The 26,636-nt window shown below is 41.1% G+C and overlaps 1 protein-coding gene across 5 annotated transcripts in view; it reads left to right on the plus strand.

The window, feature by feature from the left end:
• DIAPH2 (diaphanous related formin 2) overlaps window positions 1-26,636 on the plus strand; it is a 420,337-nt gene that overhangs the window by 305,133 nt on the left and 88,568 nt on the right. For all 5 annotated transcript variants that reach the window (XR_013226383.1, XM_077309067.1, XM_077309071.1 and 2 more), the window contains one exon: window positions 5,860-5,955. Coding sequence is in view for 4 of the 5 variants with exons in the window: in XM_077309067.1 (XP_077165182.1) it covers window positions 5,860-5,955 (96 nt within the window). In the remaining variant the exon portion in view is untranslated. The remainder of the gene's footprint in view (window positions 1-5,859; window positions 5,956-26,636) is intronic.

Consider the following 26,636-nt stretch of genomic DNA (forward strand, 5'->3'; position numbering starts at 1 on the left):
CTTTCCAGAGATAGCACAATTCTGCATGGCCTGGAAGACAGAGCTGTTCCACCAGGTTTTTGGTTGAGGCTGGTGATATATTAACATCTAATGGGCCCCACCTATTTGTTCTTTCAATCTACATACCATCCACCTAGTCTGGCCTGAGCTAACCAGAAGGGTTCTGGGAACTGGGCAGATATTGTAAACTTAAAAGCCATTACTTGTTTTTTTTATTGTTTTACCTTGCAATTTAATCTAAATTTTAGATCATAATTTCAATGGCATATATGTTGTTATACACCACCGGGCCACCAGGGGAGCGGTAGAAAAATCAAATAAATAAAACCAAACTGACAGTACATCATCTCTGGAGAGAACAGGGGTTTTCTGCAGAAGAACAGAAAATAAGGCATTCAGACATTGCAATCCTATGCCTTTATACTCAGAAGTAAGTCCTCCTACTAACTTACTCATAGATAAGGCTGAGCTCTTAGACTGCAGTTATAAAAACACTTTCCTGGAAGTAAGCCCCGGTGAATAGACCTGAGTAGACCTTTTTAGGATTGTTCTTTTAATCTCTTAATTCTACCGCCTTACCGAGAATGCCTAGAAGCTGAAAAATGAGTTTTCCCTCCTAGGCATTAAAAGCAAGTACCATCAATGCTCGAAACAGAATAATTCTTTGGTTGAAATGTTGCTAGAACATCCTTTATCATCCACCACTTACTCACAGGCATTGAGCTTCTGTCCTTGTAAGGTATTCCTTAAGGTTAATTTAGCAATCTGTGAGTTATGCTGCAATCATTTGATTCCCAACTTTTACAAATACTTCAGAACACCTGCTGCATAATGTAAGCGCTGACTTGTTTCAGTGAATTTTAGCTATTAAAAAGGGAAGCCAGTTTAATCCCTTTGCACTGCTTCTGGGATGGATTAGTCGTTAGATCTCATACAACTATTCATGTTGGTCCGGAAGTCTAGTGCGCCTGATGAGTGTAATGCCCAATCACTGCCATTAACAGCTTGTTTGGTTCCGGCCCAAATTGGTATAAACCAGGGGTAGTCAAACCGCAGTCCTCCAGATGTCCATGGTCTACAATTCCCATGAGCCCCTGCCAGCATTTGCTGGCAGGGGCTCGTGGGAATTGTAGTCCATGGACATCTGGAGAGCCACGGTTTGACTACCCCTGGTATAAACCATCGGCAGGTGCACAGGAGTGCAGAGAGTATTGCATCTGGCTGTGTTGCATAGCACAATTGGAAAATGCTACTTCAAGAGAACAAGGCTTAGGGTAGTAGAGTGGAACAGCTTTAGTGGTGACGCGGCTGATTTATCAAAGTGCTTTCAGCATTTAGCCTTCAGTCCATTTTTCCCCCTTTTGCTTTTTAAATTATACTGAAAGAAATCTGCATTAAATAGAAAATCACTTTGCAGAGAACTGATAGGATAAAAAGTATACTTATATGAATATTACATTTGCATGTAATTTTTTTAAAAGATAGAATGGAGTAGTTCAGCGTTATTCCATTCCCAACTACCATTTTGCAACAAGTATAAATTATAAGCACAGATTTGAAGAACGGATTATAAAAAACCAAGCATGCTATAATTCAGACCAGCAGCTCTTTCGGCTCATAGCTTCAGCATACAGTGGCCAGGGGACCAAACGGGAGGATGTTTTGAGATGTGGTGAATATGGACAGCCATTTACCGAGAGGTGATCCATCTTAGTGCTCCTTATAACCACTTAGTGCATTGGTCATTTTCTCCTCCTGCACAGTGCCAGATATCATCACCCGTTTTGTATATCCCATATCTGACAAAACAGAAGGAGTCTTGTGGCCCCTTGAAGAACAGCCATTCAGGGGGTAGAGCCCATTTTGTCCAGTCCATGAAGGGTCACCGTTATGTAACTGACTAGTATCAAAGCCCGTTTTAAAAATGAGTTTTCAAAGGGGCGGCAGGGCAGGAGGGTGTGAGAGGTTGGCCACAGCTCCCTTTGGCCCACAAAGCAGGCTAAAAGGAGTGGGAAGCTCCCTCCCCCCATGGTGGCGCTGCTGCGGGAGGCTCCCTTTGGGCTGGCAAGCGGTGAGAGCACTTCCCGGGCTACAGGGAGTGGAAAGCCAGCGGCGACAGGGCTTTGCGGCCCACAGAGAGGCTGCAAACTCCCCCTTCCGGCTACCTCCAAGCAGGAACGTACCTGCAGGCCACAAAGCCCTGTCGCTGCCTCTCACCTCATGGGCGACAATGGAGGTTGCAGCCACAAATCTTCTAGCAGGCAAGGAGGGAAGGTGGGAGCTGGAGGGGGAGGGCCAATCAGGGTGGACCTGGATGGACAGGGCCCCAGACAGTCTCCTCCCAGGAGGCTGTTTCCCAAATATATAAGGGAGCAAAATAGTGTTACGGATGAAGTGGGCCTCTGGTCTATAAAAGTTTCTGCTTTTTGCTTGTGCTGTGACAAACGAACAAAGCTAACCCTCTAGAATAGGCAACCCTGATCCAACAAAGGTCTGTGATAAAATCCTCCTTGTTTGGCCGAAGGATGCAAAGAGCCACTTATCAGCTGGCTGTGTGCACATCATAGTAAGGTAACAATCAATAAATGGTTGTCTTTGTTTACCCACAATAATTTTCAAAAGTGAAGATATGCCTAAGGTATGAGACATTCTGTTCTAAACTTAAATATGTGGCAGGGAAGAACAGTTTGAAGTGATGGGTTTAAAATAGCACAAATGAATACCTGTCAAAAGGCTACCCTTTCTGGAGTGCAGAAAGATGCAAAAAGTAGCACAGTGTACACAATTGTTTACGATAGCTAATGATACGTATTGTTTCACTTCCTCCATTCCCTGTGAGTTTTATATGACACTCTGCTCTGCTTCAAGCTTCACTGATCAGAGGAATATACCTAATTTGAAAAAGGAATTCATAATTTAGCTGTGCTGGATTTCTTCTTTAGAGAACTAGGAGTTCAGCAAGGAAGCAGCACTCACAGTTAGGGTATACAATGCTGAATTTCTGAGAGAGTCACATTTCCAGCCCGTTCCTGAGCTTTGTATTGTATTGTCTGCAAGTCCTTGGCCAATGAAGATTTGTAGTATAAGATGATATTTGTACAGTTTTAACAATAAGCCTGCCAGTGGTCCTGTTGGATTATGGTCAGAAACATCCCCTGTACATATAATGCAGTCATAACTGAGTTCACCTTTTTGATCCAAATCTATCTTTTATTAGTTTTGCAGTAGTTCAAACAGAGTTATGATCTGATTGAACATCCTAGGGTTTATCTTTCTTCTGTTTTACATGCAGGGGAGGCATAGGATGCTGGTCCATGTTTACATTTTCCTCTAGTTGCATTGATTTTCAGCTTTGCTAACTTCTGATGCTTGCTGAAACTCAAGGAAACACACATACAAAAAAAATCCTGTGGTGTAGTATTAAAAAGGCTGTACTGGTTGAGGTGTGTGATCATATATTTGAATTTTTTCTATGTCATAAAATCCCTGCCTGTAAAAAGCCAAAATGTCAGAGATAAGGATTTTAGATCAGAATACTCCATGATGTATTAAGTTTTGGTTTTCAGGGAGGGAACATTCAAGTAGATCTCCCCAATATTCTGAAATAATAATATAATTAATAATAATTTCATTTTTATAGCCTGTCCTTCTCGGTTGGTTCAGGGTGGTTAACAACAAGCATGTACGTGCAATGAAGTTACCTTAATAACAGTTGATAACAATTTAACTTTACTAATGTATTAATTAAATTATATTATTAACATATTTTAAAAAGGTAAAGGTATCCCCTGTGCAAGCACCGAATCATGTCTCACCCTTGGGGTGACGCCCTCTAGCGTTTTCATGGCAGACTCAATACGGGGTGGTTTGCCAGTGCCTTCCCCAGTCATTACCGTTTACCCCCCAGCAAGCTGGATACTCATTTTACCGACCTCGGAAGGATGGAAGGCTGAGTCAACCTTGAGCCGGCTGCTGGGATCGAACTCCCAGCCTCATGAGCAGACAGCTTCAGACAGCATGTCGCTGCCTTACCACTCTGCGCCACAAGAAGCTCATTATTAACATATTAGACCCCCTCTTTTAGGGTTTTGTGAAAGGGGTTCGATTTGCCAATGAAATATGTGGGAGGGAGGTCCCTTCTGAAAACAGATTAGCTTTTAGTTTCTAGTTGGGACTTTCTGACATGGAGTGTGGTCACCTTAGTATGTCATGATAAGGAATAAACAATTTGTAAGGACTGGATGTAGAGAGCATTAGCCCTTCAGCAAGTGGTCCCCCCAAGGAGGTTGCTGACAGCCTCCTCCCACTATATTCCCCAGTACTTCATTCCATGTCATTCCATAGAGTCTCCTGGCCATCAGAAGAAGCTGGAAATAGGAAAAAGCAAAGCTGTATTTTCAGGTGTTAGCTCCAACCATGGTAACTTAGATATGTATGTATTGAGTGTCTTTAAACAACTCCACATTTTGTATTTGAAATATTTGGAAGGACATATTGCCATTTTCATGCATGCTTAATTTCCCTTGAAATCAGTGGATCTTAAGTATGTATAATAGAGCAGTCTTCATAACAGTGTTTAATATGCAATTGTTCTATGAAATGGATTACAACATACTAAGGAGAATAATAAAGCATGTTGTCATATTAAAAGAAATGTGAAGCTGCATAAGCTGCTCTTTGTTGTGACAGTGTGTTTGAAAACAGACAACCCACTGATACGAGCAGAATAAAACTCAGCTTTGTGTTACTTGCTTACAAGGTGCGATGTTAGCCTGTAATATGGATATGGACAAAATAAGCAGCATGGCTCCTTGGTCTTCAGATAACTTACAGGTGTTTTTGTCCCGCAGTTCTTGCGTTATTGAATGCTGCTTCAAGCTCTTATTAAAAGACTAAATTAAAACACAACGTTGAAACATGCTAACAGATAACCAACAAATAATTAAATAAATCAACTTCACCAACTTTCCATAACACACAAAGATGGGAGCAATTTCTAAAGCCTACACTGCTTTGAATTGAGAATGGGTGTTCTGCTTGTTGATTTCTGAAGTGTTATGGTAGTGATAAATCTCCATATAAGTTCTCCATCTGTACAGACAAGGTTTACCATAACTGTGGCTGTCTGAAAACTTAAAATGCTAATTATAGGGAACAGAATGGGATTAAAGAAGTAAGTTGAGTCAAATACAATATTAGTACCTGAGTCTGAAAGAAGATGAATTCTTTATGTATATGAAGTGTATCCTTAGAGTAAGAGTCTTCCCCCAATCGTTTATGCTTTTTTCACTTGATTAAGTTGATCTACATTCTCATACTACTGTGGATTCACCCCTTTTTTGAAATGAATGGAGAAGCCCATTCATACAGTAGTTTTCTGGGGGCCCTGAATAGTAGTGGGGCCGTTGCTCTTCTTCAGTATTAACACTAATGGTACTTAACCTGATGTTGATGAGCTTATGCTATCAAATTGTTTTATGTGCATTGATTCTGCTAAAGAGGCCTGCCAGGTTCTTGCTTAGGGAGCTTTCATAAGGACCTTAAAAGTCAAACGGCAATTGCTGATCAACACCTGTTTATTTGCATACGGAGCATGCCATCAATAATACACGAGACAAGGTCTTGGAAGTTAGAAGAGCAGTATGTGAGCTTGACATCAATTTTGCTTAATAGAACCTCATAAGCAATCTAGTCAATGGTACTGCATGAAAACTGACAGCTTTCATTACAGTGAAATATATGTCTTTAATTTAGTGGTTTTATGTAAATGTGACCCTATTTTTACTTTCCACATTTTTTTTCCTTGTGTTATAACCTTAATTGCAAAGAGATTAATTTTACTTCCTCTGCTATTCACAGAGGGAGACGAGACAGGAGTGATGGATAATCTTCTCGAGGCACTGCAATCTGGGGCAGCGTTCAGGGATCGCAGGAAACGAACGCCAAGAACTCAGGGTAGGACACGCATTGTTCAACTTTGTGGGGAGCAACTGTATATTGTTCAGAGTTGGGGAGTGGAAATTGCTTGTTCAGGGAAGCTTTTTAGCAGTTTCGGTGGGAGCATGTTGTGGCTCAGGTGTGAAATCTAGGGCCATGGTTTCACCATCACAAGCTTTAATATGATGACTGTATCTGCCAATAATTGTAGAGCACAAAGCAGCACAAGGTGGTCTCATTTCATCTGATGCAGTATTAAATAAAACCAAATCTATGCACCATAGTTCATAGTACATAAAACCATCTGTATACTTAAATTGATTAAATTGAAGTTCTTAAACTCTGGGAATTGTGTATTCTCATTTTGATTGTTCTTTTTGCTATTTTTGCGGGTTGCAATATGACAGAATTTCCAAGGTAGCTTGTTCTCACCAACTCTGTACAATGTTGAGTAGGTTGTATGTCCCCTAGCTATGCCCCTTGTTAAGCTACTGTCAATCATGCCAACATCTTCTTCTCCTTCAAATCCTTTCGCTTCCCAAGGAGTACTGCTCCATTCCCCCCCCCCAATGAACTTGAACATAGATATTCAAATGGGAAATCTACCTTATGATTCTGAGGCTCTCCACTACATAATAGGTTTGTTCTGGAAAGAATCATCAAATTTATAAAGCAAGATATACATTTTAGAATAATACAAAAAATAGTTCTCCTGGCTCAAAATGAAGGGTAGAAAAATTATAAACTAGGTAATAAGAGTATAGAAAGGACCAGTACTAGGAGAGTTTTCTACATATGTACCATATCTATAGACTACGTTGGTTATAAGCTACAAGAAACATTTCCTTCATGCAGAAAGTTGAATTATCTCCATGTAAGGTCAAAACTTGACATGACTTGAGACATTTTTGAAAAATCTCAGATTCTAATACCAGTATGGCATTTAGATCCGGGATTTTTCAGAACTCCCAGTTTTGGGGAGTCTAACAGATCCAAGAACAATAATACCAGGGGAAAAAAGCCAGCCTGATCCTGGAGCCTCAGGATCTGGATGTCATGCGGAGGTCTTTCCCTACCGCTCACAGACCCGGCGGGGATGGCTTCTCCTGCCGCACAGTTTAAACCACACTGCAGGAGGAGCTGGCCCCAGAATCTTCTGTGTCACAGCTAGCAAATAGTTCCCTACAGCAGCGGTAGGGAACAATTTGCCAAGGGGTGGCGGGAGAGGGCGACCCGGGGCCCCGCGCAAACGTGCATGCATGGACCCGCCGCACATGCGCATCTGCGCATGGTGGTGGCGCAAATGTGCATGTGATCACCAGCTTGTTTTTATTTGTTCCCTATCCATGACAGAAAAGCTGGTCCGATATAATCTTAATATATCTTTTCAGGTATATATTTGCATTTATTTTCATAAGTAACAAATTATGCATTTCAAAGATCCATATCATTTTGTAGATGCAGCCAAGATTACTGTTAGGGGGATTAAATGTATGAATTACAATTAAATATTGTGGAGCAAATTTCTACTTGTGCAGCCTGTAAAAATAAAATAAAATGCATCCTTAAATATGCATTGGTATTTAACTGTGACAATGTATTTTAATGAATTGCATGTGATTGAAATATTAACTCTTTCAGAAACTGCATGTTGGAACTAAATTCATTTTATATCCCATTAGCACTACAAGAGAAAAAAATAACCTTTAAATGTAGTGTCTGCATCTGTTGAATTATGGTTATGGTTAATGTTAGTTGTATGGATATTGTGGGTTTTAATATTTTATGAAGTTTGATGGGGTATATTGTTTTATAGTTTTATTGTAAGCAGCCTCGAGATGACTCAGTCAAAAGAGGCGGGATATAAATCAAATTATAAATTAAATAAATAAATCTGTTGATCTCCTCTCTTAAAATAGTTTACTAATTCAGTGATGTATGTACAGAGATGCCTTTTTCTCTAACAAATCTGCCAATGTATTGTCATAACAAAACTGTTAAAAAGATATAGTTTGGATGTCATTCATCATTCTTTCACCAGTTATCCATGACTTTTTATCATACTGTTAGGCTATGAGGTTATAAAAGAAGACCAGTTCTGAAATACATTCCCTCTAATATTAGTTTAAGTTATTCACCCACCCCACATAGTTAACTGTTCTGCGAGGATTTTAGGGGAAAAACAACTTTGTGCTAAGCTGATAAATCATTTGCTATAGAATTAAATTTCTTGAAATGTTAATAACAGCTGCCCTTTTTAGGAGTGTCCTACTTCAGAAATATTGGATCTGCAATGGCATTACGTGCTATCATTTTTTACTGCAGAGACACTACAGATTTGAGGTATATGTATAGTTTATGATACAGATTTAGGCAATACAGCATGTGATTCAAGTGGCTGACCTGGACCCGGAGTCATCCTTTAATTCAGCAGTCCGCAACCTTTTTTCTGTTGCAGACCGCTACCAGGGGGTAGGGGGAGGGCACGGGGGGTGGGGGGGCAGGTCCGTGCATGTGTGTTTGCGCTGCCACCATGCCAGCGGCCGTGTTTCCCTCTCCCCACCTCCCGCAGAAAGAAGCTTGCCGGGCCACACGCTAATCGGTCGCTTTGGCGGCCTGACGAGCTTCTCACTGTAGGGGGGGCGGGGAGAGGGAGCCGTGGCCCGGTGCCGAGGACTTCGCGGCCCAGCATCAGGCCATGGTCCGGTGGTTGCGGACCACTGTTTTAATTCACTTTATTGTGTTGGAACCAAATATCAGGCTGGATAACAGAGAGAAGTTCTATTAATGGAATGGAGGCAAATTTTGAATGTGCCAGACCTGTATGTACACACTTAGTAAATGGTCATACCTCTTTTGTGGCTCGGAAGATCCAAATTCTTTCTGTCCTCTTATAGGACTGGCAAATAAACTTAGGATAATCAATCCACTCTGTTATTCTGGGCTAGTTTTGTTTTTTGATTTAAAGATTTTTCTTAATTTCAAAAAGCTTAAATTGTGAGAAGCTGGAAAGCAGTCAACTTTATATGCATATTAGTATGACATTTGTAAGGTGCTGAGTTTCGAGGTGGGATTTACACTGATTTGTATTCTGTTAAAACAGATGATTCTACAGTCCGGTAAAATTTAACACTTGTGGTGGCAAAATTATATGGGGTGAGCCCATTTGTTCATCTGCTATTTATATTTGCTATTTATAATTTTCGTAATTGCTTTAAATCCAGTCATCTCAATTAATTCATTTTACGTCTTCTGCAGTTTATTTAATCACTTTCATATATTACAAGGAGGAAAACAAAATGTCGGTGGAAGTGTGCATGCACACGGAAGCTCATATCTTGACTAAAACTTTGAGTCCAATAGCATCTTTAAAACCAACAAAGATTTAGTCAAGGGCAGGCATGAGCTTTCGAGTGCATGCACTCTCCCTTATACAGAATGGAACAAGGATCATAAGAGTACAGACATAAGGCAAAAGTAAATTAGTGGCAAATTAGTAAACTTTGTCATAATATCCAAATTATGCAGTATGATAATTCTTTGCTAAAACAACTCCTTTTGAGTTCAGTTATAGGTCACAGAGACATTGGAGAAATAAAAATGTCAAGGTGACTAATTAATGGCAGATACTTTCCCAGTTGTGAAAAGAAATACCGTATTTCCTGGCATATAAGACGACTGGGCGTATAAGATGACCCCCCCCCCCAACATTTCCACTCAAAATATAGAGTTTGTTATATACCCAGCCCGCCCCTGCATCTCCCTGTGACCGGCACTAGTGCGCATGTGCGAGCTCTGCATAGACAAGGGGTGGGATGGAGCGCCGCTGCTTCCCGCCGAGCAGAACGGGCCGGTCACGCCGAGAAGGCTAGCACTCCTGTCTCGCTGCTGATGCTTTCCGCAGCCATGCTGATGACCCGCTGCAGCCACACTGGATACCACACGATACTGGATGGTATGTAGAATGAGGTGGGCGGGCATTGGGAGGCCACTATGTACACCGGGCAGGCATTGGGAGGCCACTATGAGCAGCTATGTCTATCCCAACTGAAGTACACCCGGCATATAGGACGACCCTCCCACTTGGAGGCATGTCTTTCGGGGGGGGGGGAAGTAGTCTTATACGCCAGCAAATACAGTAATTAAAAGAGACTAGTTTCTTGCCCCATCCGTCTCCACTCAAGCATGGAAGCATCCCCACAAGTGAAAAGGTGCTCAGTTTGTTATTTTGTCCTGAGACCAGAGAGTTAGATTCTGAATTCCATTACATACTACTTATATCACATTACAATCACATTGTCCCAAATAAAATCAAGAGAAGAGAGGATTGTAAGGAATGTGAATGTAAGAGTTGAATTAAAATAGCATGGTGAGATTAAAAAAAACAAAAACTATGCCCTTGTTGAGTCCAGGGTATTCCACTGTTTTGAGTGTTGTAATAACTTGCACTTCTGCAGTCTCCAGTTCTAGTGTGTTCTTGAAGTTCCTTTGCAATAAAACAGCTACTTTGAGGTCCCTTACTGAATGTCCTAGAAGGCTGAAGTGGTCCCCTACAGGTTTTTCAGACCCGTGATTTTTTATGTCAGACTTATTTCCATTAATTCTTTGGCGAGGGTTTGACCTGTTTGCAGAGAACAGAGGGACATTGTTGGCATTTAATGGCATATCCAGTGTTAGAAGTTGAGTATGTGAATAAGCCTTTGATGGTGTAGGTCAGGGGTAGTCAAACTGCGGCCCTCCTGATGTCCATGGACTACAATTCCCAGAAGCCCCTGCCAGCGAATGCTGGCAGGGGCATCTGGGAATTGTAGTCCATGGACATCTGGAGGGCCGCAGTTTGACTACCCCTGGTGTAGGTGATGTTGTTAGGTCCAGTGATTGTGTTATTAGAGTGTATGTGGCAGCAAAGTTGGGATCTGTGTTTATTGCAAGTTTTGGTATCAGTGTCCATGTTTAAATTAGATGTTGCATGGTTGTGGGCGAGGAGTTGTTTGAGATTGGGGGGTTGTCTTTGCTCAAGGAAAGGTTTGTGCCCTAGTACTTGGGAAAGAGAACTATCATTATCCAATACAAGTTGTAAGTCACTAATGATGTGTCACTGTTTTGAGTTGAGAGCTATATGTAACCACTAATTGTGTTCCGTTCTTGTCTCTTTTGGGCCTGCCTTCCAACAGGTTTTCTCTTGGTATCCTTCTGGTTTTGTTAATTGTTTCTTGACCTCATTGGGTGGGTACTTTAGTTCCAAGAAGGTTTGCTGTAGATCCTTCTGATGAGATCTCTGTCTGTGGGATTGGAGCAGATGAAGCTAACATGAAGCCTGGCTGTATACACTGTATTGTTCGGTATGTTTAGGATGATAGCTAAAGGCATGCAAGTATGTTTGTCAGTAGATTTTTGGTATAAGGTAGTGTCTAGGCATCCATTGTTTATTTTTACAGTAGTGTTCAGAAAATGTGTTTCTTGCTTCACTGTCAGGTTAATGGTGAGTTGAAAATCATTGTATGCCTGGTGGAAACTATCCAGGGCTTCTTTACCATGTGTCCAAATGATAAAAATGTCATCAAGTGAATCAGAGGTATAAGAGAGCAGTGAGCAAATGGGGGTTTAGGAAGCATTGCTCCAAGTCTGCCATAAAGATGTTGCCATATTGACCCATTATGCACGGGGGTTTTAGCGCACATTCGGGGTGGAATGGCGGCGACTAAAATCACGGATAACGCACTGAGCCGGCTGCAACTGGCCGCAGCTTCGGTGCATGCCGCCGAAAATGCCGCGTCAGTGAAACGCGGAAGAAAGCGCAGCTTCCGGGTGACAGGGGCGCAACCAGAAGCGGTGCCCGGATCGCTGCGTGCATAATCGGTTACTCTGGGTTTTGCCGCCGTCGCGCCCCGCCCCGTGCATAACCGGTGTGTCTTCCCCCTCCGCGTTTTCCATGTGACCCGAAATCGCCGTTTCGGCGGCCGTGCATAATGGGCCTTTGAGGGGCCATATGGGTGCCCATGGCTGTACCATTGATCTGAGGGAACAAGTTGTCATCGAGACTGAAATGGTTGGGGGTGACAACAAAATGGCACAGTTTGGTTGCTGAGTCAGCTGTTTTGCTAGAAATTGTATTCCTAATGGCTTGTAATCCATCTTTGTTGGTCTTAAAGGTGCCTTTGGACTCACAGTTTGTTCTGCTACTTTAGACCAACAAGGATACCCACCTGAGCAGGAAAGTGAGGTTGCAGTTCTAAGAAGTTTCTGTGGAGTAAGCACAATGGAAAAAAATTTCTCCTGAGTAGACCATTTTAGACATACTCTCTCAACATTATATCCTCAAAGAGATGACTGTGAGCAGCCATCTTGGCACAAAAATATTTCTGATACCTGTGAAATAATCATCATCCTGAAGGAGAGAAACCTAAAAATAGTCTTGCTTTAAAGAACCTTGAATAACATTCTGTGCTAAGGATTTGTCTGAGGAAGTTTCATAATTATTATTGACTTGAGAAAAATGTTGCTGAGTCATCTTTCTGGGAAAACTCTTGAAAATGGTTCTTGGTATAAGCGAGAAACAAAGCCATGTTACTGCCTTGTATTAAGACCAACCAAAATACAATCCTTGCTTTTTGGTTTTGAATTTTTATTTATTTATTTTTTAGTGGTCTTCCTTAAAAACAAAGGTTTAGACCAGGCTTTCTCAACCAGGGTTCCATGCATCCCTGGGGCTTCCTGACGACCCTGGAATGGTTTCCCTAATGGGTGGGAGTTAACTAATTAATTAATTAATCACTGTCCCCTACCTCCCTCACTGCTCCATGTACATCCCCTCCCAAAGCTGTGCACTCGGTGGAAGGGGACAGTCATCCCAGACAGGAGTGTATCATTCTTCAATCAAGGAAGTTATGAACATATATGGTCATGTCAAACCCCCCCCCTCCAAATGGCCAATGATGGGCCTGGAGGTGGTGGGAAAGGGGAGGGTCCCTGGGTGGGCATGTACATAGCTATGCTTCCCACCCATATTCTGTACAGTCAACCCACTTCTGGGGTTACTCGAAGCCTGAAGAATGTTTTAGGGGTATGTCAGCGGTAAAAAAGTAGGAAAAGGCTGGTTTACACTGCTCTTGGTGGTCTTATTTATTTGCTTCATTTATACTGAACCTTTCTCCTCAATGGGGGCTCCCCTCCATCTTCAGAACAACCCTGCAAGAGAGGCTAGGTATGTGACTGATGCAAACCAGGGTCTGCCAGACTCTGCTCCAACATAATGACCAGGGAAGTGGAGGACAAAAGGAAATCCAGTTGTGGCTTATAGAAAATAAAGGTGCCAAGTAATTTCAGAGTTTTCTTGGAAGGTATACTTAAAATTTTAGTTGCTCATCTGGTTTCATCTTAAAGACCCAAGAGGCTGTTTTGTTGTTTAGTGAAATTTAAGACAACTCCCTCACCCCTCAAAAAAACCAATCTGTTTGGCAGGTGTAAATGGTAATGGAGAGGCACAATTGTTTCCTTTTAAATACATGTTATGATACAGATGCTAAATATTATGCAAACTGCTTTCAGCTATATTTTCAGCGTTGAGGACCCTGGAGCACAATGCACATTAATTAGAAGTAGGAAAGGTATTTGGCAAGTTTTTCTCAGTATAATCTATGTTAGGAAAGGATTATGTCATGCAGACTAACTTATCTTCCAAACCACTTGTTTTTATTACTGATTTCAGTTCCACAGTTCTCCACTCACACTATGTGTTATCAATTCCCCCAAATGGTATTTAAAAGGAACTGAAATACATACTGCAAGCAACATTTCTCCCCAAACACCTTAACCAATAAAATTTCTCGTCTTGTTTTCATAATTACAAGTGGAATGTAGACAAAACAGAATATTATAGCCATAGCACACTATTTCAAATGTGGCAGCCCTGAAAATGGAAGTTTACTGAATGATAGCTTTAACAAGTAAGAGAGGGCTGTGGCTCAGTAATAAAGCACATGTTTTATATGCAAAAGCTCTCAGGTTTTATATGCAAACGGTCTCCTCTCTAGATAACAGGTGTTATTACATAACATAGGCCCTGACTGTTTTATGGGGAAAGGGGGAAAAGCCAGCACGGCATAATGGTTAAAGTATCCAACTAGAATTTGGGAAACTCTGGTTCAAATCCCCACTTGTGCCATGGAAGTTTGCTGGGTAACCTCACACCAACCGCCTAACCAACCTCACAGGTTTGTGCAGGTAAAATGGAGGAGTGGAGAACAATGTAAAAGATAGCAGAAGTTACAGGAATCTGTGAAATGCCTCAGGAACAAGCCGGTGACACCAAACTCACAGGGAAAATTCAAATGCCAAGGGTGCAAGCTGCAGGCCAGATCACCCACAGTGGAAGAGGAATGGAGAGATATGCAGGAGGAACAACAGGAGGCCTGGATCTTTTCTTGTGGGATACAGAGAGGGGTAGTTGAACAGGGGGTGGCTGACATTGAAGAAGGCCAATTCCTCCATCCTGGCTAGGTCTGGGCAGCAGAGGTGGAGGTGAGAATATCTTACAGGTAGAAGAATACCTACTCACTGATTCTGTGAAATAATCTCTTAACAGTGAGTAAGGTTGTCTTAACAAATGCTACTCGGAGCTTCTGGCATTCCCGACGCATCTGGAAAAAGAGCTAAAGAGCGAAACGCATTGGGACTTGTTGAATATCAAAGAATAAAGAACAATGGAAGTTTGAAGGCTCCATAGAAGTCTACTCTGTATATTTAATTTGCCATATGCCATATTGGTATCCCAGTTCCTCATAACTTGCCCTGTATTTGGTCCTCCACTGCGTTCTACCCGTCCTATATTATTTTTGCTATCCCTAGATATAGCACTGTTGCCTAGTATTCCTTACTGTAGGAATTTCTCTGTTCTCTTGTCGGTGACCTTGCCAGTTTGAAAGCAGTCCTACTGCAAGGAGACATCCTCTTTTCTCTGTGTTTGCGTTGCCAAATGTCAGCATTGGGTCCTTTATTGATTAGCCAAACACACTTCTTTGTTTTGCAGGATTCATCATCTTTGAATGTTTTGCCTGTTTGAAAAAATATCCTGGAGTGATTAATTATCATAAGCTATAGCAAATCCTATTTCATGATCTCCTCAGGGTTGTTGTTGCTGTTTTCCTCTTAGTCAGCCAAGATTTTATACACACAGACATACATATACATTATATTTTTGACCCAAACATGTCCATTATGACCCATTTTGACCCAAACATGACCCAAACATGTCCATTATACATGTCTACATGTATTCTGTTAATCAGACCTACCTAAAAGGCCTTCTCATTCTCCCCCACTCCCCAAATTTACTTTACCAAATGGGAAAAGGAAATAAATGAAGGGTCAGAGCCACCATTACGGGTCATCATCTTCACTTCCTGTAGAATGGCTCGACAAGGAGGAAGAACTAGTTTACATGACATCAGGCAATGCGCTGAGAGCCCTGCCAGGCTACAGTTCTGCAGATTTTCTTGGGAACAGATTGACTGAGCTTGCTTTTAATTAGGATTTTCAAGAAGTGGGCTCTCCTAATCAGATTAATTTACTGCAATTCGTATTATTATACCACCAAATTTTTGTAATGGGCAAGTGTCCTGATTTCCATAACTATTTGCAGTCTTCCCTTCAAGCTTCACTTGTAACTCCTTTAGTGGCTCCCTTAGTTCTCAGAACTAGTACAGAGAAACAATTTTTACTCAACATTGGCAAAAATTATTTCCCGGTGTTAATCTTCAAAGCGTATTTTCCCCTATTGCAACCTTTTAAAAACTTTTGACCATGGTGGAGCACCTGAAATAATTTTTCAAGCTTCGAGGAGCCCCAGAAGTGATGTCAACTGGCCACACCACCCCCATCCCCAAAGTGTCTTGTCACTGGAAGTGACTTCACCATCTGGATTAATAAAGAGGCTTGAAGAGGGCTGAAGGAGAAGAGACAACACATGGTTTAAGGGTGGTTTAATAGGTGTGCAGGCTCTGCTCCCTCCCAGACACAGAAACCACAAGAGAACTCACTCTCAGGACGCGGAACAATGGAAGCAGCCAGTTTCCTTGTTTGTGGCTGAGTCCATTAAGGCAGGAAGGGAAAGTCCGGACCCCTGGCTGGGAATCCCTGCTCTATTGGCTTGATAGTTATAGTCATAGAATCATAGAGTTGCTGGGTAACCCCCTTGATCAGAAGGAGGCAGGGTGTTACAACATGCTGCACCAAGTCCATGGATGGGCTCCATGTGAGTGTTGGTGGGAGCGCAAGGGAGGGAAAGGCTCTCCTTTGTGCTCTGTAGCACATATGGAGTCTGGGGCAGATCCATTTGGGAGGAGATCAAGCCTGCATGCTGGACTCTCTACTTTGGGGAGCCTCCATAAAGAGACCATGTGGATGCATAGCCAGGTACCTTTCCCTCATTGAGAGGAAAAAGAGGCTTGGCGGCTGACACACATTTCTGGGTGGCATGGGAACCCACCAGAGGCTAATGCCCAATGCTGCCTCCCAGGGGCACAGCAGGCCAGATGGGGGTCAGGAGATCCAGGCGGGCTTACTGAGGGATCCCCAGGGCAGTGGCATGCTTACAGAAGGGCTGCCTTGCAGTCATCTGACCACAAGAGGACAGGATCCTTCCCCATGCTGCACTATGCTCTGTATAAATAAAAGCTGTGGCTAAGTTATGCCAAAAGAAATGTGTCTGCCTGTGTCATTATTAGACATGGCGAATGACCCCCTGTGAGACAACAGGTATTTGCATTCTTATTTTTCTTTACCTCAGTTGTTTCTAAGCTTCTGTTCATCATAATGGTCCCCCAAATAATCCTGAAAAGATTTATCTCATTCTCTCTCCTTTTCTGTCTCTCTTATAATGCAGTGTTTTATGAGGTTGTCAAATGGAGAATTCCATATAAAATGGAAATATTGTACAGTACTTCACATTCATAAAATATTTTTTTCAAATTGTGTATCATTTATAGAGGATGTGAAATAGCCACTTATCTAGCTATATAAAAGCAACAATAAAGTGATGTTTTCTTCAAATTAACAACATTCAGGTTTATTAGATTAATCAAACTTGATATATATGTGTGTGTGCATTCGGTACACTAGTTTTCCAGCTTGACATTTATCAGCTGGAAGCAATAAAGAGTATGTTTGAACACTGTGAATCAGTTTTGTTTTATGCATTTTTCTTTCAAATTTAAGAGGTACCTCTTAACCTGCAAACACTTTACCTCAGAGAAGTAGCAAACAGGGGAAACATTCTGTGCCGTTATAATACTTGAATGGGAATGGAAGTGTTGCATAGGTGGGATTTCTGTAAAAGGCCCAAGGCCAACAATCCTTTATTAGAAACATAAATACAATTGCTATCATGATGATTTTCATGACACCGGGGAACATCATATTATGCCACATATATCATTCAGTGATGAGAAGCATCAACAAAAGTGAAAAACAGTGCATTCCACAGCAAACTCAGAATTCCCATTTATTCAGTTGTTCTTGTTATATGTTGGCAGTTCAAGGTTGTACAGACAGATTTTGTTATCAGATGCCCAGAATATCATACTCCTGCACATTGGGGGGGACAGATGGACGGGCCTCGTATTTGGACCTTGTATTTCCAAGAAAGCAATGCTAACTATGGTTTAGTCCAGATTCAAATGGGTAGCCGTGTTGCTCTGAAGTAGCACTATAAAATCAGAGTCCATTAGCTCCTTTAAGACCAACAAAGATTTATTCAAGGCGTGAGCAAGTAAAAGCACTCTTCCTCAGACACAAAAGCTCAGGCCTTGAATAAATCTTTGTTGGTCTTAAAGGTGCTAAGGTAAAGGTAAAGGTATCCCCTGTGCAAGCACCGAGTCATGTCTGACCCTTGGGGTGACGCCCTCCAGCGTTTTCATGGCAGACTCAATACGGGGTGGTTTGCCAGTGCCTTCCCCAGTCATGACCGTTTACCCCCCAGCAAGCTGGGTACTCATTTTACCGACCTCGGAAGGATGGAAGGCTGAGTCAACCTTGAGCCAGCTGCTGGGATCGAACTCCCAGCCTCATGGGCAAAGCTTTCAGACGGCTGCCTTACCACTCTGCGCCACAAGAGGCTCCTGATAAAGGTGCTACTGGACTCTAATTTCATTGTGCTACTTCAGACCAACATGGCTACCCATTTGAATCTTTTTTTTAGGGAGGTAGGAGTAACTTCTTTCAGTGTTCTGGTATGAGATATTGAGCCTAGAATTCTCCTATACCTGATCACTTGAGAATCCGTTGATGATATGCTGTGGTTTGTCTGTGACATGTCAGAGCATTCAAACTGTGACATGCCAACAATAAGAAAATATAATCCTACCCTTGCTTTCAAGCCTCTCCCGTTCAGCTGAACCCATCTCAAATGACACTTTCAGATTTTTTTCTTAAAAGGTTAAGTAACTTACAGTTGCCATTAAAAACTTAGATATCTAATGCTAAATACCTCTTTCTCTGTGCCCACCAATCATTTCAGATCTATTTTCACCACGGAATATTAGAATCTGAAAGTTGAGAGACATTTTTGTGTTACATAAAATATCCCTTCTGATATATATTGATTGAGAATGCACAAGTGAGGCATCTGACAGAGAAAATAACCCAGGATTTCTTTTCTGGTTAGGGGGACATAATCCTATTATCACCAATAGGAAGTAAAGATTTCTAGCTGTGATTCAGAATCGGTTCTTCCTTCTTTCCTTCCTTCCTTCCCTTCCTTCCTTCCTTCCTTCCTTCCAGTTCCAGGAATTTTTTTAGAGGAGTAACTGAGAAACATTATGACCAAACCTCTTTCTCAACTGACTGAACCTAAGGTGACCCTCTATTTAAGATATAAACCATTCTAGGACTAAATTTCTAATAATGTCACATGATTGCACTTCTAATGTTGTTTCTGTACCGATTTCCATATTGTTCAGATGCAAGAGTCCATTACTGATGAAAAATAAATGTTCAGAAATCCTCAGATTAGTGTGTCTGCATCTATCTCTGCCTGGTGAGGAGAAGCAATGCAAAATTAATGTTTTAGTTCTATGTTTGCTTTCATGAAACATATAATCACAAGCTATCAGTGTCCTGTTGCCATCAGAAAATTATATATTTAGCTTTCTTTTAGAATAGATGCTTTTATCTGAAATTCTTGGGACATTTTGGGGTAGATTTTCCTGATTTAAAACAAGAAGAATGAATAGAGATATTAAATATATTAAATGCTATAAAACAATAGGTTTGAGGAAATTGGTATTCGTTTTTTACGGAGTGATGTTATACAATAAGTCATTGTGCAACATCAACAGTTGCGTAACTTTTTGGCAGAGGGTAATTCTGCAGATAATCACAGATAATGTACTCCTAGGAATGAAATTATTTCTTAATTTTGACAACTAATTTGGAATCCTACAAGGCCCAGGAGTTTATCAACAAGTACTCTCAAATATGCAATTAAAAATACCAATTGTTCCACACTAATTATAACAGTAAATTACTAATTTTATACAGTTCCACTCTGCTGCGGGGACCACTGCTGTTGTTTTTCTTTTTTTTTCCCCTATTTTTTATTTCCATTTATTTATTTGTTTGTTTGTTTGTTTTGCCTATACTCCATATATAGGAAGCCTGAATAGCTTTCTCTGTGGGGAAGAATCCTTCTCTGTCCAACCATTTTCTCTATCTGATCTGAAATAATTAAACTCCAAATGCCGAATATCTGTACTTTCAAAATCCCAGGAGGAAGCATCAGTTTATTTTTTTTTCAGAAAAGAAACAATATCTGAATTTTCCAGCAGTAATTTGATTCCAAAATACTGTGGGCCAAGTATGAATTCCATGATGCCAGTAAGGCCATACGCGTCTGGGTCCTGATTACCTGTGGGACCGTTTGGTTGCTTATGCCCCCCTCAGGGACCTTCGCTATGCGGGTATGAATCTACTGGTTGGCCCAGGCACCTAGGATGTTCACCTGGCCTCAACCCGGGCCAGGGCCTTTTCAGTCCTGGCCCCAACCTGGTGGAATGAGCTCCCGGAGGAGCTAAGGGCCCTGCTGGAATTACCACCTTTCCACAGGGCCCGCAAGACGGAGCTCTTCCACCAGGCATATGGTTGAGGCCAGGGCAGAGGCCAGGTTCCATCTTGGATCCCGTGGATCCATCGGCCAGCTCTCTCTCTCGTGAGACCAATGTTAAGACCTCTGACTGAACAGGTGGGGGTTATAGGATTAGAATGCCATGATTGTTGTTATTGCGTAACATATAATGGGAACTTTGGGGGGGTTTATTGTGAACTGCTGTCAGACCTCCTGGCGAATGGTGGTATACAAGTTTAAATAATAAATAAATAAACAAACAAATAAATAATGCCAGACCTAGGAAGAACTGTGTATTCAGATACTTACAGATATGTTTTAGCCATTCTGTGTACCAGAGCATGAATGTGAATTAAATATAGATATCACATGAAAACTTGATGTGTAGAATCATCTGTCAGTCACCTTTATTTTTAACTATCTCTGGCAAACATTCAGCAATTTGAACAGATTTGGTAAGCAATAATGATCTGCATTCACCTACCATATGATATCTGCCTTTATTGGGTTAAATTTGAGTACTCACTCACTTGAACAGTTTGTTCCACTATTTTAAGTTCTCCATGTGTTCCTTGGATGCATTTGGTCTGATTTAGATTTCACAGAATGCTTATGCGGGGACTATTTGTTTGTTTTGTTTTGTTTAAGGTAAATAAGAACTCCAAGTTGAGCCCCATTTTCTTGTCTGACTGGTATAATAAAGACTTCCTGTCAATCTCCTGCATACATAATACACTCCTACATCATACATGATGGTCTCAAGCCAATAATATCACTCAGTAAAAACCTACCATCTGTTCAGTTCGATGCTTTTTAAAGATAGCATCTTCTTCTAGTGTGGCACTTTTTTGGTGGTAGCCCCACAATTATAAAATAACCTGGCCCTCACTGTTAATTTTCAGGAGGCAGTTGAAGACAATTTAAGACTTCGTTTAACAAATTTTGTTTTTTTTATTTATTGCTAGCCTCTTAATTGGAGGTTTTAAATTGTGACTTTTTATGGGTTTTTATAATAGCTTTATTCCTATTGTTTTTATAATTTATTTTGTAAGCTGACTTTATTTCCTCAATGGAGGAAGGAAGCTAATAAATGTTTTTTAGTAAATAAATGAACACCTTTCATGTACATATATCTTATAGTGATTGTTCAAAATCCATTGAATGCTGCCTTTAACATATACAAGTGATCCTGTGGATATTGACATTCCAATAAGATAACAAAAACAACAACAAAATTTATTTACTGTCTTTCAGGCTGAAGTAAAGATACATTTAAAATATCAGTAAATGCTGAAAAATGTGTCTACAGAAACATATTGAAATTAACAGTATAAAACCTAAAACATAATTAAAACTAATTAAAAATATCCCAATAAGATGTGGTTGCCAACATTGACTAAACATATACCCCAAAGTGGGAAACATTTTAAATATCTGAAAGTTGATGTAAAAATGTATATCAATGTTAATGATTGCACATTTTTAACACACAAAGCGTATAAACACATAAAATAAAATGTCACATTCAGATAAGTCATATTGTAGTTTTGAGACATTTCTGAAGTGAAAGATTTTTTAAAAACAAAACAAAACAAAACAGGCCTTGACTGGGGAGCTGCACAGTAACTCGTCATAACAAGTGAAGGGAATATCTTCAGGCACATGGTGACTTTATTCCTGTATTGTTTCAGCATAGTCTGTGCTGTTTAGCGTTCAGAGTTCCCCAGCCTCTCAAATTGTCAAAACAAATAATAGTTTGTGAAGCTTCTCTGGCAGCAGGCTGATTGCAGAGTCTTAGTTCTTTGAGGACATTTACTATGCAATAATGGCTAATTTTCTTTAAATAACATCTAAAATATTTAGGGTTGATTTTTAATACTGCTGCAGTGGGATTTGTACTGTCTAGTAGTTTGTTGCAGCACATTTGGTTCCTGATTTCTAAATCTTGGTTGCACTGAAAGCCAGTGGAACTTAGATATGCTCCTCGGGGCATACATTCCTATATACTTTCCTCTCACATTGCAAAAGGACATAATCAATTAGGAGTGGCTTCCTGTATGTTGACAAGGGTTTGTCTGTTTGCCTTTTGTTTTGACAGCCATGTTGGTCCAAAAGTAAAAGCCAAAAAGTCAAGCAAATCATCAAATTTTTTTTTTAGAAATGTAATGGGGGGAGCCTGGAAAGAAGGATTTACACTTTTTTTAGGGACAACCCTGGGACACATAACAATGCCCAAACATAACCTGTATCTCTGGCTTTGTGAAGAGTTCTGGTGAGCTCAAAAGCTTGTTGTGTCCTTGTGTTGGTCCTAATAAAAGGCATTTCATGGATTCTCTCTCTGTATGTGTTTGCCATTCACTTTAGGTCTACTCTTTTGCTCCATCAAAAAGGCAGCTTAGAATATTCTGAAAATGGTGATTTCCAACTCCCGTTGTTTGTTCTCTCTCCCCTCCGCAAGCATGGTTCATGTCTATGTTCAGAGAGATTCTTTCATTACCCTAGCAATTACCCTAGCACCATCCCTCCCTCTTGGTTTGGCACTGTAGGACTACATTTGGATATCACAAACAAACTGCCTGAGGGAGACACAGATTATTCCATGCATATGATCACTAAGCCTTGTCTATCAGGAGCTTGTCACAAGCACCATTTACTCCCTCCTTGCTCACCCTTCCTTGCACACATGTGCAAGAGAGAGACAGAGAGCATGCATGTGCGGCAGGTCAACAACTGGCTAGTGTGTACCCTGAAAGGGGCTGAGAGAGCATAGTGCTTGGACCTAGCAAAGCTTTTCTCTGTTTGAATGGAGCAGACAGACAGAGCTGGGCATAACCTGCTGAGGCAGCCAGAACAATGCAAGGTGACAGACAGAGGGGGTTGGGGTTGGCTGTAGTCTGGGTGATGCATTTACTTAGTTCCCCTGCTTTCTTAAACCCCTGAAGCGGGGGTGGGGGGAGGTGCCAAAACAGGGGATATCCAGGCCCTAACAGGGGTCTGGCAACCCTATTTGCACCAATTTGTCACAATGCCTTATCAAACTGAAGTCTATTTGTATCCTAATTGGCAGTCACAATAAATGGGAATTGGGTAAAGATGTCACTTGACAGAGTACACAGAATGTAGCAAATAAACACCTTAGGAATCCATGCATGCTGTGGTTCAATGCAGAACATGTCAGAATTTACTTGGTATGAGCACAAATTGAATTAATGTTTGGACACACATACACCATCCTCTTCTTTTCTCTTGCATGACATTGATGAGTAAGTAAGCACCAAATGTACCCATGCAGGCTCAATAAACCATTTAATGAGGGAACCTCCTAACAGGAATATGCCAATTTCCAGCAGAATAACAAATAAACCCCAAAGAATTACCCTTGTTTCAGCAAACTTTGTCAGTGTATAATGCAACCTTTCTCAACTTTTTTTTAACTTTGAGGAATTCTTCAGGTGTTGAGAAACCCCAGAAGGGGTATGATTGTTTAGAATATGGTTGGAAGCACAGCTGGTACCTGCCCACCTAGGGCCCCTCCCCTTCCTACCTCCTCCAGGCTCATCAGTGGCTATTTTGGTAGGGATGGGTGGGTTGACATCAACATATATGGTCATAACACCCAATTAACTTAACAAAATTTAAAAATATATACAAAAATTAATTAACTCCCACCCATTGGTGAAGCCCTTCCAGGGCTGTCAAGAAGCCCCAGGGTTTCACAAAACACGGGCTAAGAAAGCCTAGTATAATGTAACAATCAATGGATGAAATTAGATTCAATGGCAAATGCTCTGTGTTCTCTGCCTGCCATTTCCTGTTCCTGGAGAACACAGAGTGTTTGCCATTGTATCTCATTTCATCCACTGATTGTTATATTAAAAAGGTATCCCCTGTGCAAGCACCGAGTCATGTCTGACCCCATGCATTTTCATGGTAGACTCAATACATGGTGGCCTTGCCAGTGCCTTCCCCAGTCATTACCGTTTTACCCCCCAGCAAGCTGGGTACTCATTTTACCGACCTCGGAAGGATGGAAGGCTGAGTCAACCTTGAGCCGGCTGCTGGGATTGAACTCCCAACCTCATGGACAGACAGCTTCAGACAGCATTTCTGCCACTTACCACTCTGCGCCACAAGAGGCTCAAGATCGTTATATTACACACTGACAGTTTACTGAAACAAGGGTAATTCACTGGAACTTGTTTGTTATTCAATTGGAAATTGGTACACCCCTGTTAGGAAGTTCCCTCCTTAAGCAGTTCATTGAGCCTACCTGGATTCATTTGGTGTTTACTTACTCATTAATGTTATGCAAGAGAAAAGGATATGATGGGGAGAGTGGTGCCCAACAATGAACTAAATTTGTGCTCATCCCAAGTAAATTATGAGATTTTCTGAATTGAATCTCAGCATTCTTATAATGTCTGATAGGTATATATAAACATGTATGTGACCACTCAGGATTAGGTTCAGTGAGGAGGCTTTTTTTCTCATGCTTTCATGTAGACTGTTTCAGAAACAGTTGTGTAAATTTCAGTGGAATATATAGAAAATAGCATTAGTGAATGTGTTGTCAAGACAGCCTCATTTATCTTAATAATTGTCTTTATTGCTGACAAAATTAAATGCATGGCAATGAAATAGATGATACCACTGTGCTAGTTTCTAAAACTATTTTTAAAAACCTTACTTTCAAATGCAGCAATAAGGAGCTGCCTACCTTCTGGGAGGGGTGCTTTGAACCACAAGTTAGCTCTTAGTTCAACAGTTTTTGTGCTAATTTATTCCTGTACTTGTACATTAACAGGTTGGTTTTAAAATATATATATATATGAGAGGGAAGAGCAGCTCGAGCTGTTGTATAAATGTTTGTGTAGGGATTTGTGCTAGAATTTACATGAGCTTTTGCACAAAGAAGAAGAAGAAGAAGAAGAAGAAGAGTTGGTTCTTATATGCCACTTTTCTCTACCTGAAGGAGGCTCAAAGTGGCTTACAGTCGCTTTCCCATTCCTCTCCCCACAACAGACACCCTGTGAGGGAGGCAAGGCTGAGAGAGCCCTGATATCACTGCCCGGTCAGAACAGTTTTATCAATGCCGTGGTGAGCCCAAGGTCACCCAGCTGGCTTCATGTGGAGGAGCGCAGAATCAAACCTGGCATGCCAGATTAGAAGTCCGCACTCCTAACCACTGCACCAAACTGGCTCTCAAAAGGAAGAACATCTTTAGATTTCTCTGTCCCGGCCCCCACCTGGGGGAATGAGCTCCTGGAGGAGATCAGGGCCCTGACGTAGCTGAAACATTTCCACAAGGCCTGCAAGAGGGAGCTCTTCCACCAGGCGTTTGGTTGAGGCCGACTGGAATCAATAACATCTACAGGGTCCCTGAACCTCCCTTCCAAGAACCCATATACTTGAACCATGGACCTGTTGAACTGTTATGAATTAGACTGTTACTTTCAATTATAGTTGCTATTGTTATTGTTATAGTCCACTTAGTTATAGTCCACTTATGTTATGTTATGAAGTTCCATATATTGTTTATGCTTATGTTCCATGTGAACCACTCTGAGCCTCAGGGGAGGGTGGTATACAGCAACTGTTCTGTGAGTGGAAGACCCTTTCTACATGAAGAGTGGCATATTTATACCAGAGTCTAGATGTTCAGTAGCTTGCTTAATCCATGAACCTCTGTAAACCATAACACAGATACAAAACAATATACCCTATATACTCGCATATAAGCCTAGTTTTTCAGTACCTTTTAAGAAAAGAAAAAGTGTAAGATATTGTTATAACCCCCCTCCCTTGAGATGACTGGTCCATGAGTGACGAGTTATACATGTAAATATAAAATATAAAAAGTAAATGAAATATTATATCTGAGAAGTGGTAGAGGGGAAAATTAAAATAAGGTCAGCAGATTATTTCTTAAATTAGAGTTAAGAGGTTGTGCTTTATAAAAGATCTTTTGAGTTTACCCACTGAGGCAGACAGAAGTTTTATGGCATGTTCTTACCTCGTTTCTACACTCATAGGCATGGCTTGAAAATGCAAAGCTCTAAAATGCCTATAACTAAGATAAGAAACATAACTTTCGTAACTGTGAGTAGATTTCACATTCCGTAGCAAGAGAGAAAATATAAAACCATTAATAGCTGCTTAATCCTACTGCTTAGGAACATCTTGAATTATTTTTGAAAGATTGTGCATTACAATTTGGAGCACTGATTTATTTTTTTAATGAAGACTGAACTGCGGGGAAGCTATCGAAACTTTTTACTGTTTCTGGAAGTTCTTCTGCTAAGTAAGAATTTGGCAAACAAGTTGACTGGCAGGTGGGCATTGTTGTTGTTAGGTGCGAAGTCCTGTTCGACCGATCACGACCCCATGGACAATGATCCTCCAGGCCAAAATATATTGGCCAAAATAAGACACATGGGATTAATATGGCCACAACCTTTTATTAACAACTCCCAAACACTTAGATGATTGGCCCTGGAGCAACACCTAGAGCCTGACACCATTGCTGTCTTGCTGCAACAAATATGGATTCCATAGGCACCCTGGGACCCACCCTTCTCCC

This window comes from Paroedura picta, chromosome 13, assembly GCF_049243985.1.
Source record: "Paroedura picta isolate Pp20150507F chromosome 13, Ppicta_v3.0, whole genome shotgun sequence".
NCBI lineage: Eukaryota > Metazoa > Chordata > Lepidosauria > Squamata > Gekkonidae > Paroedura > Paroedura picta.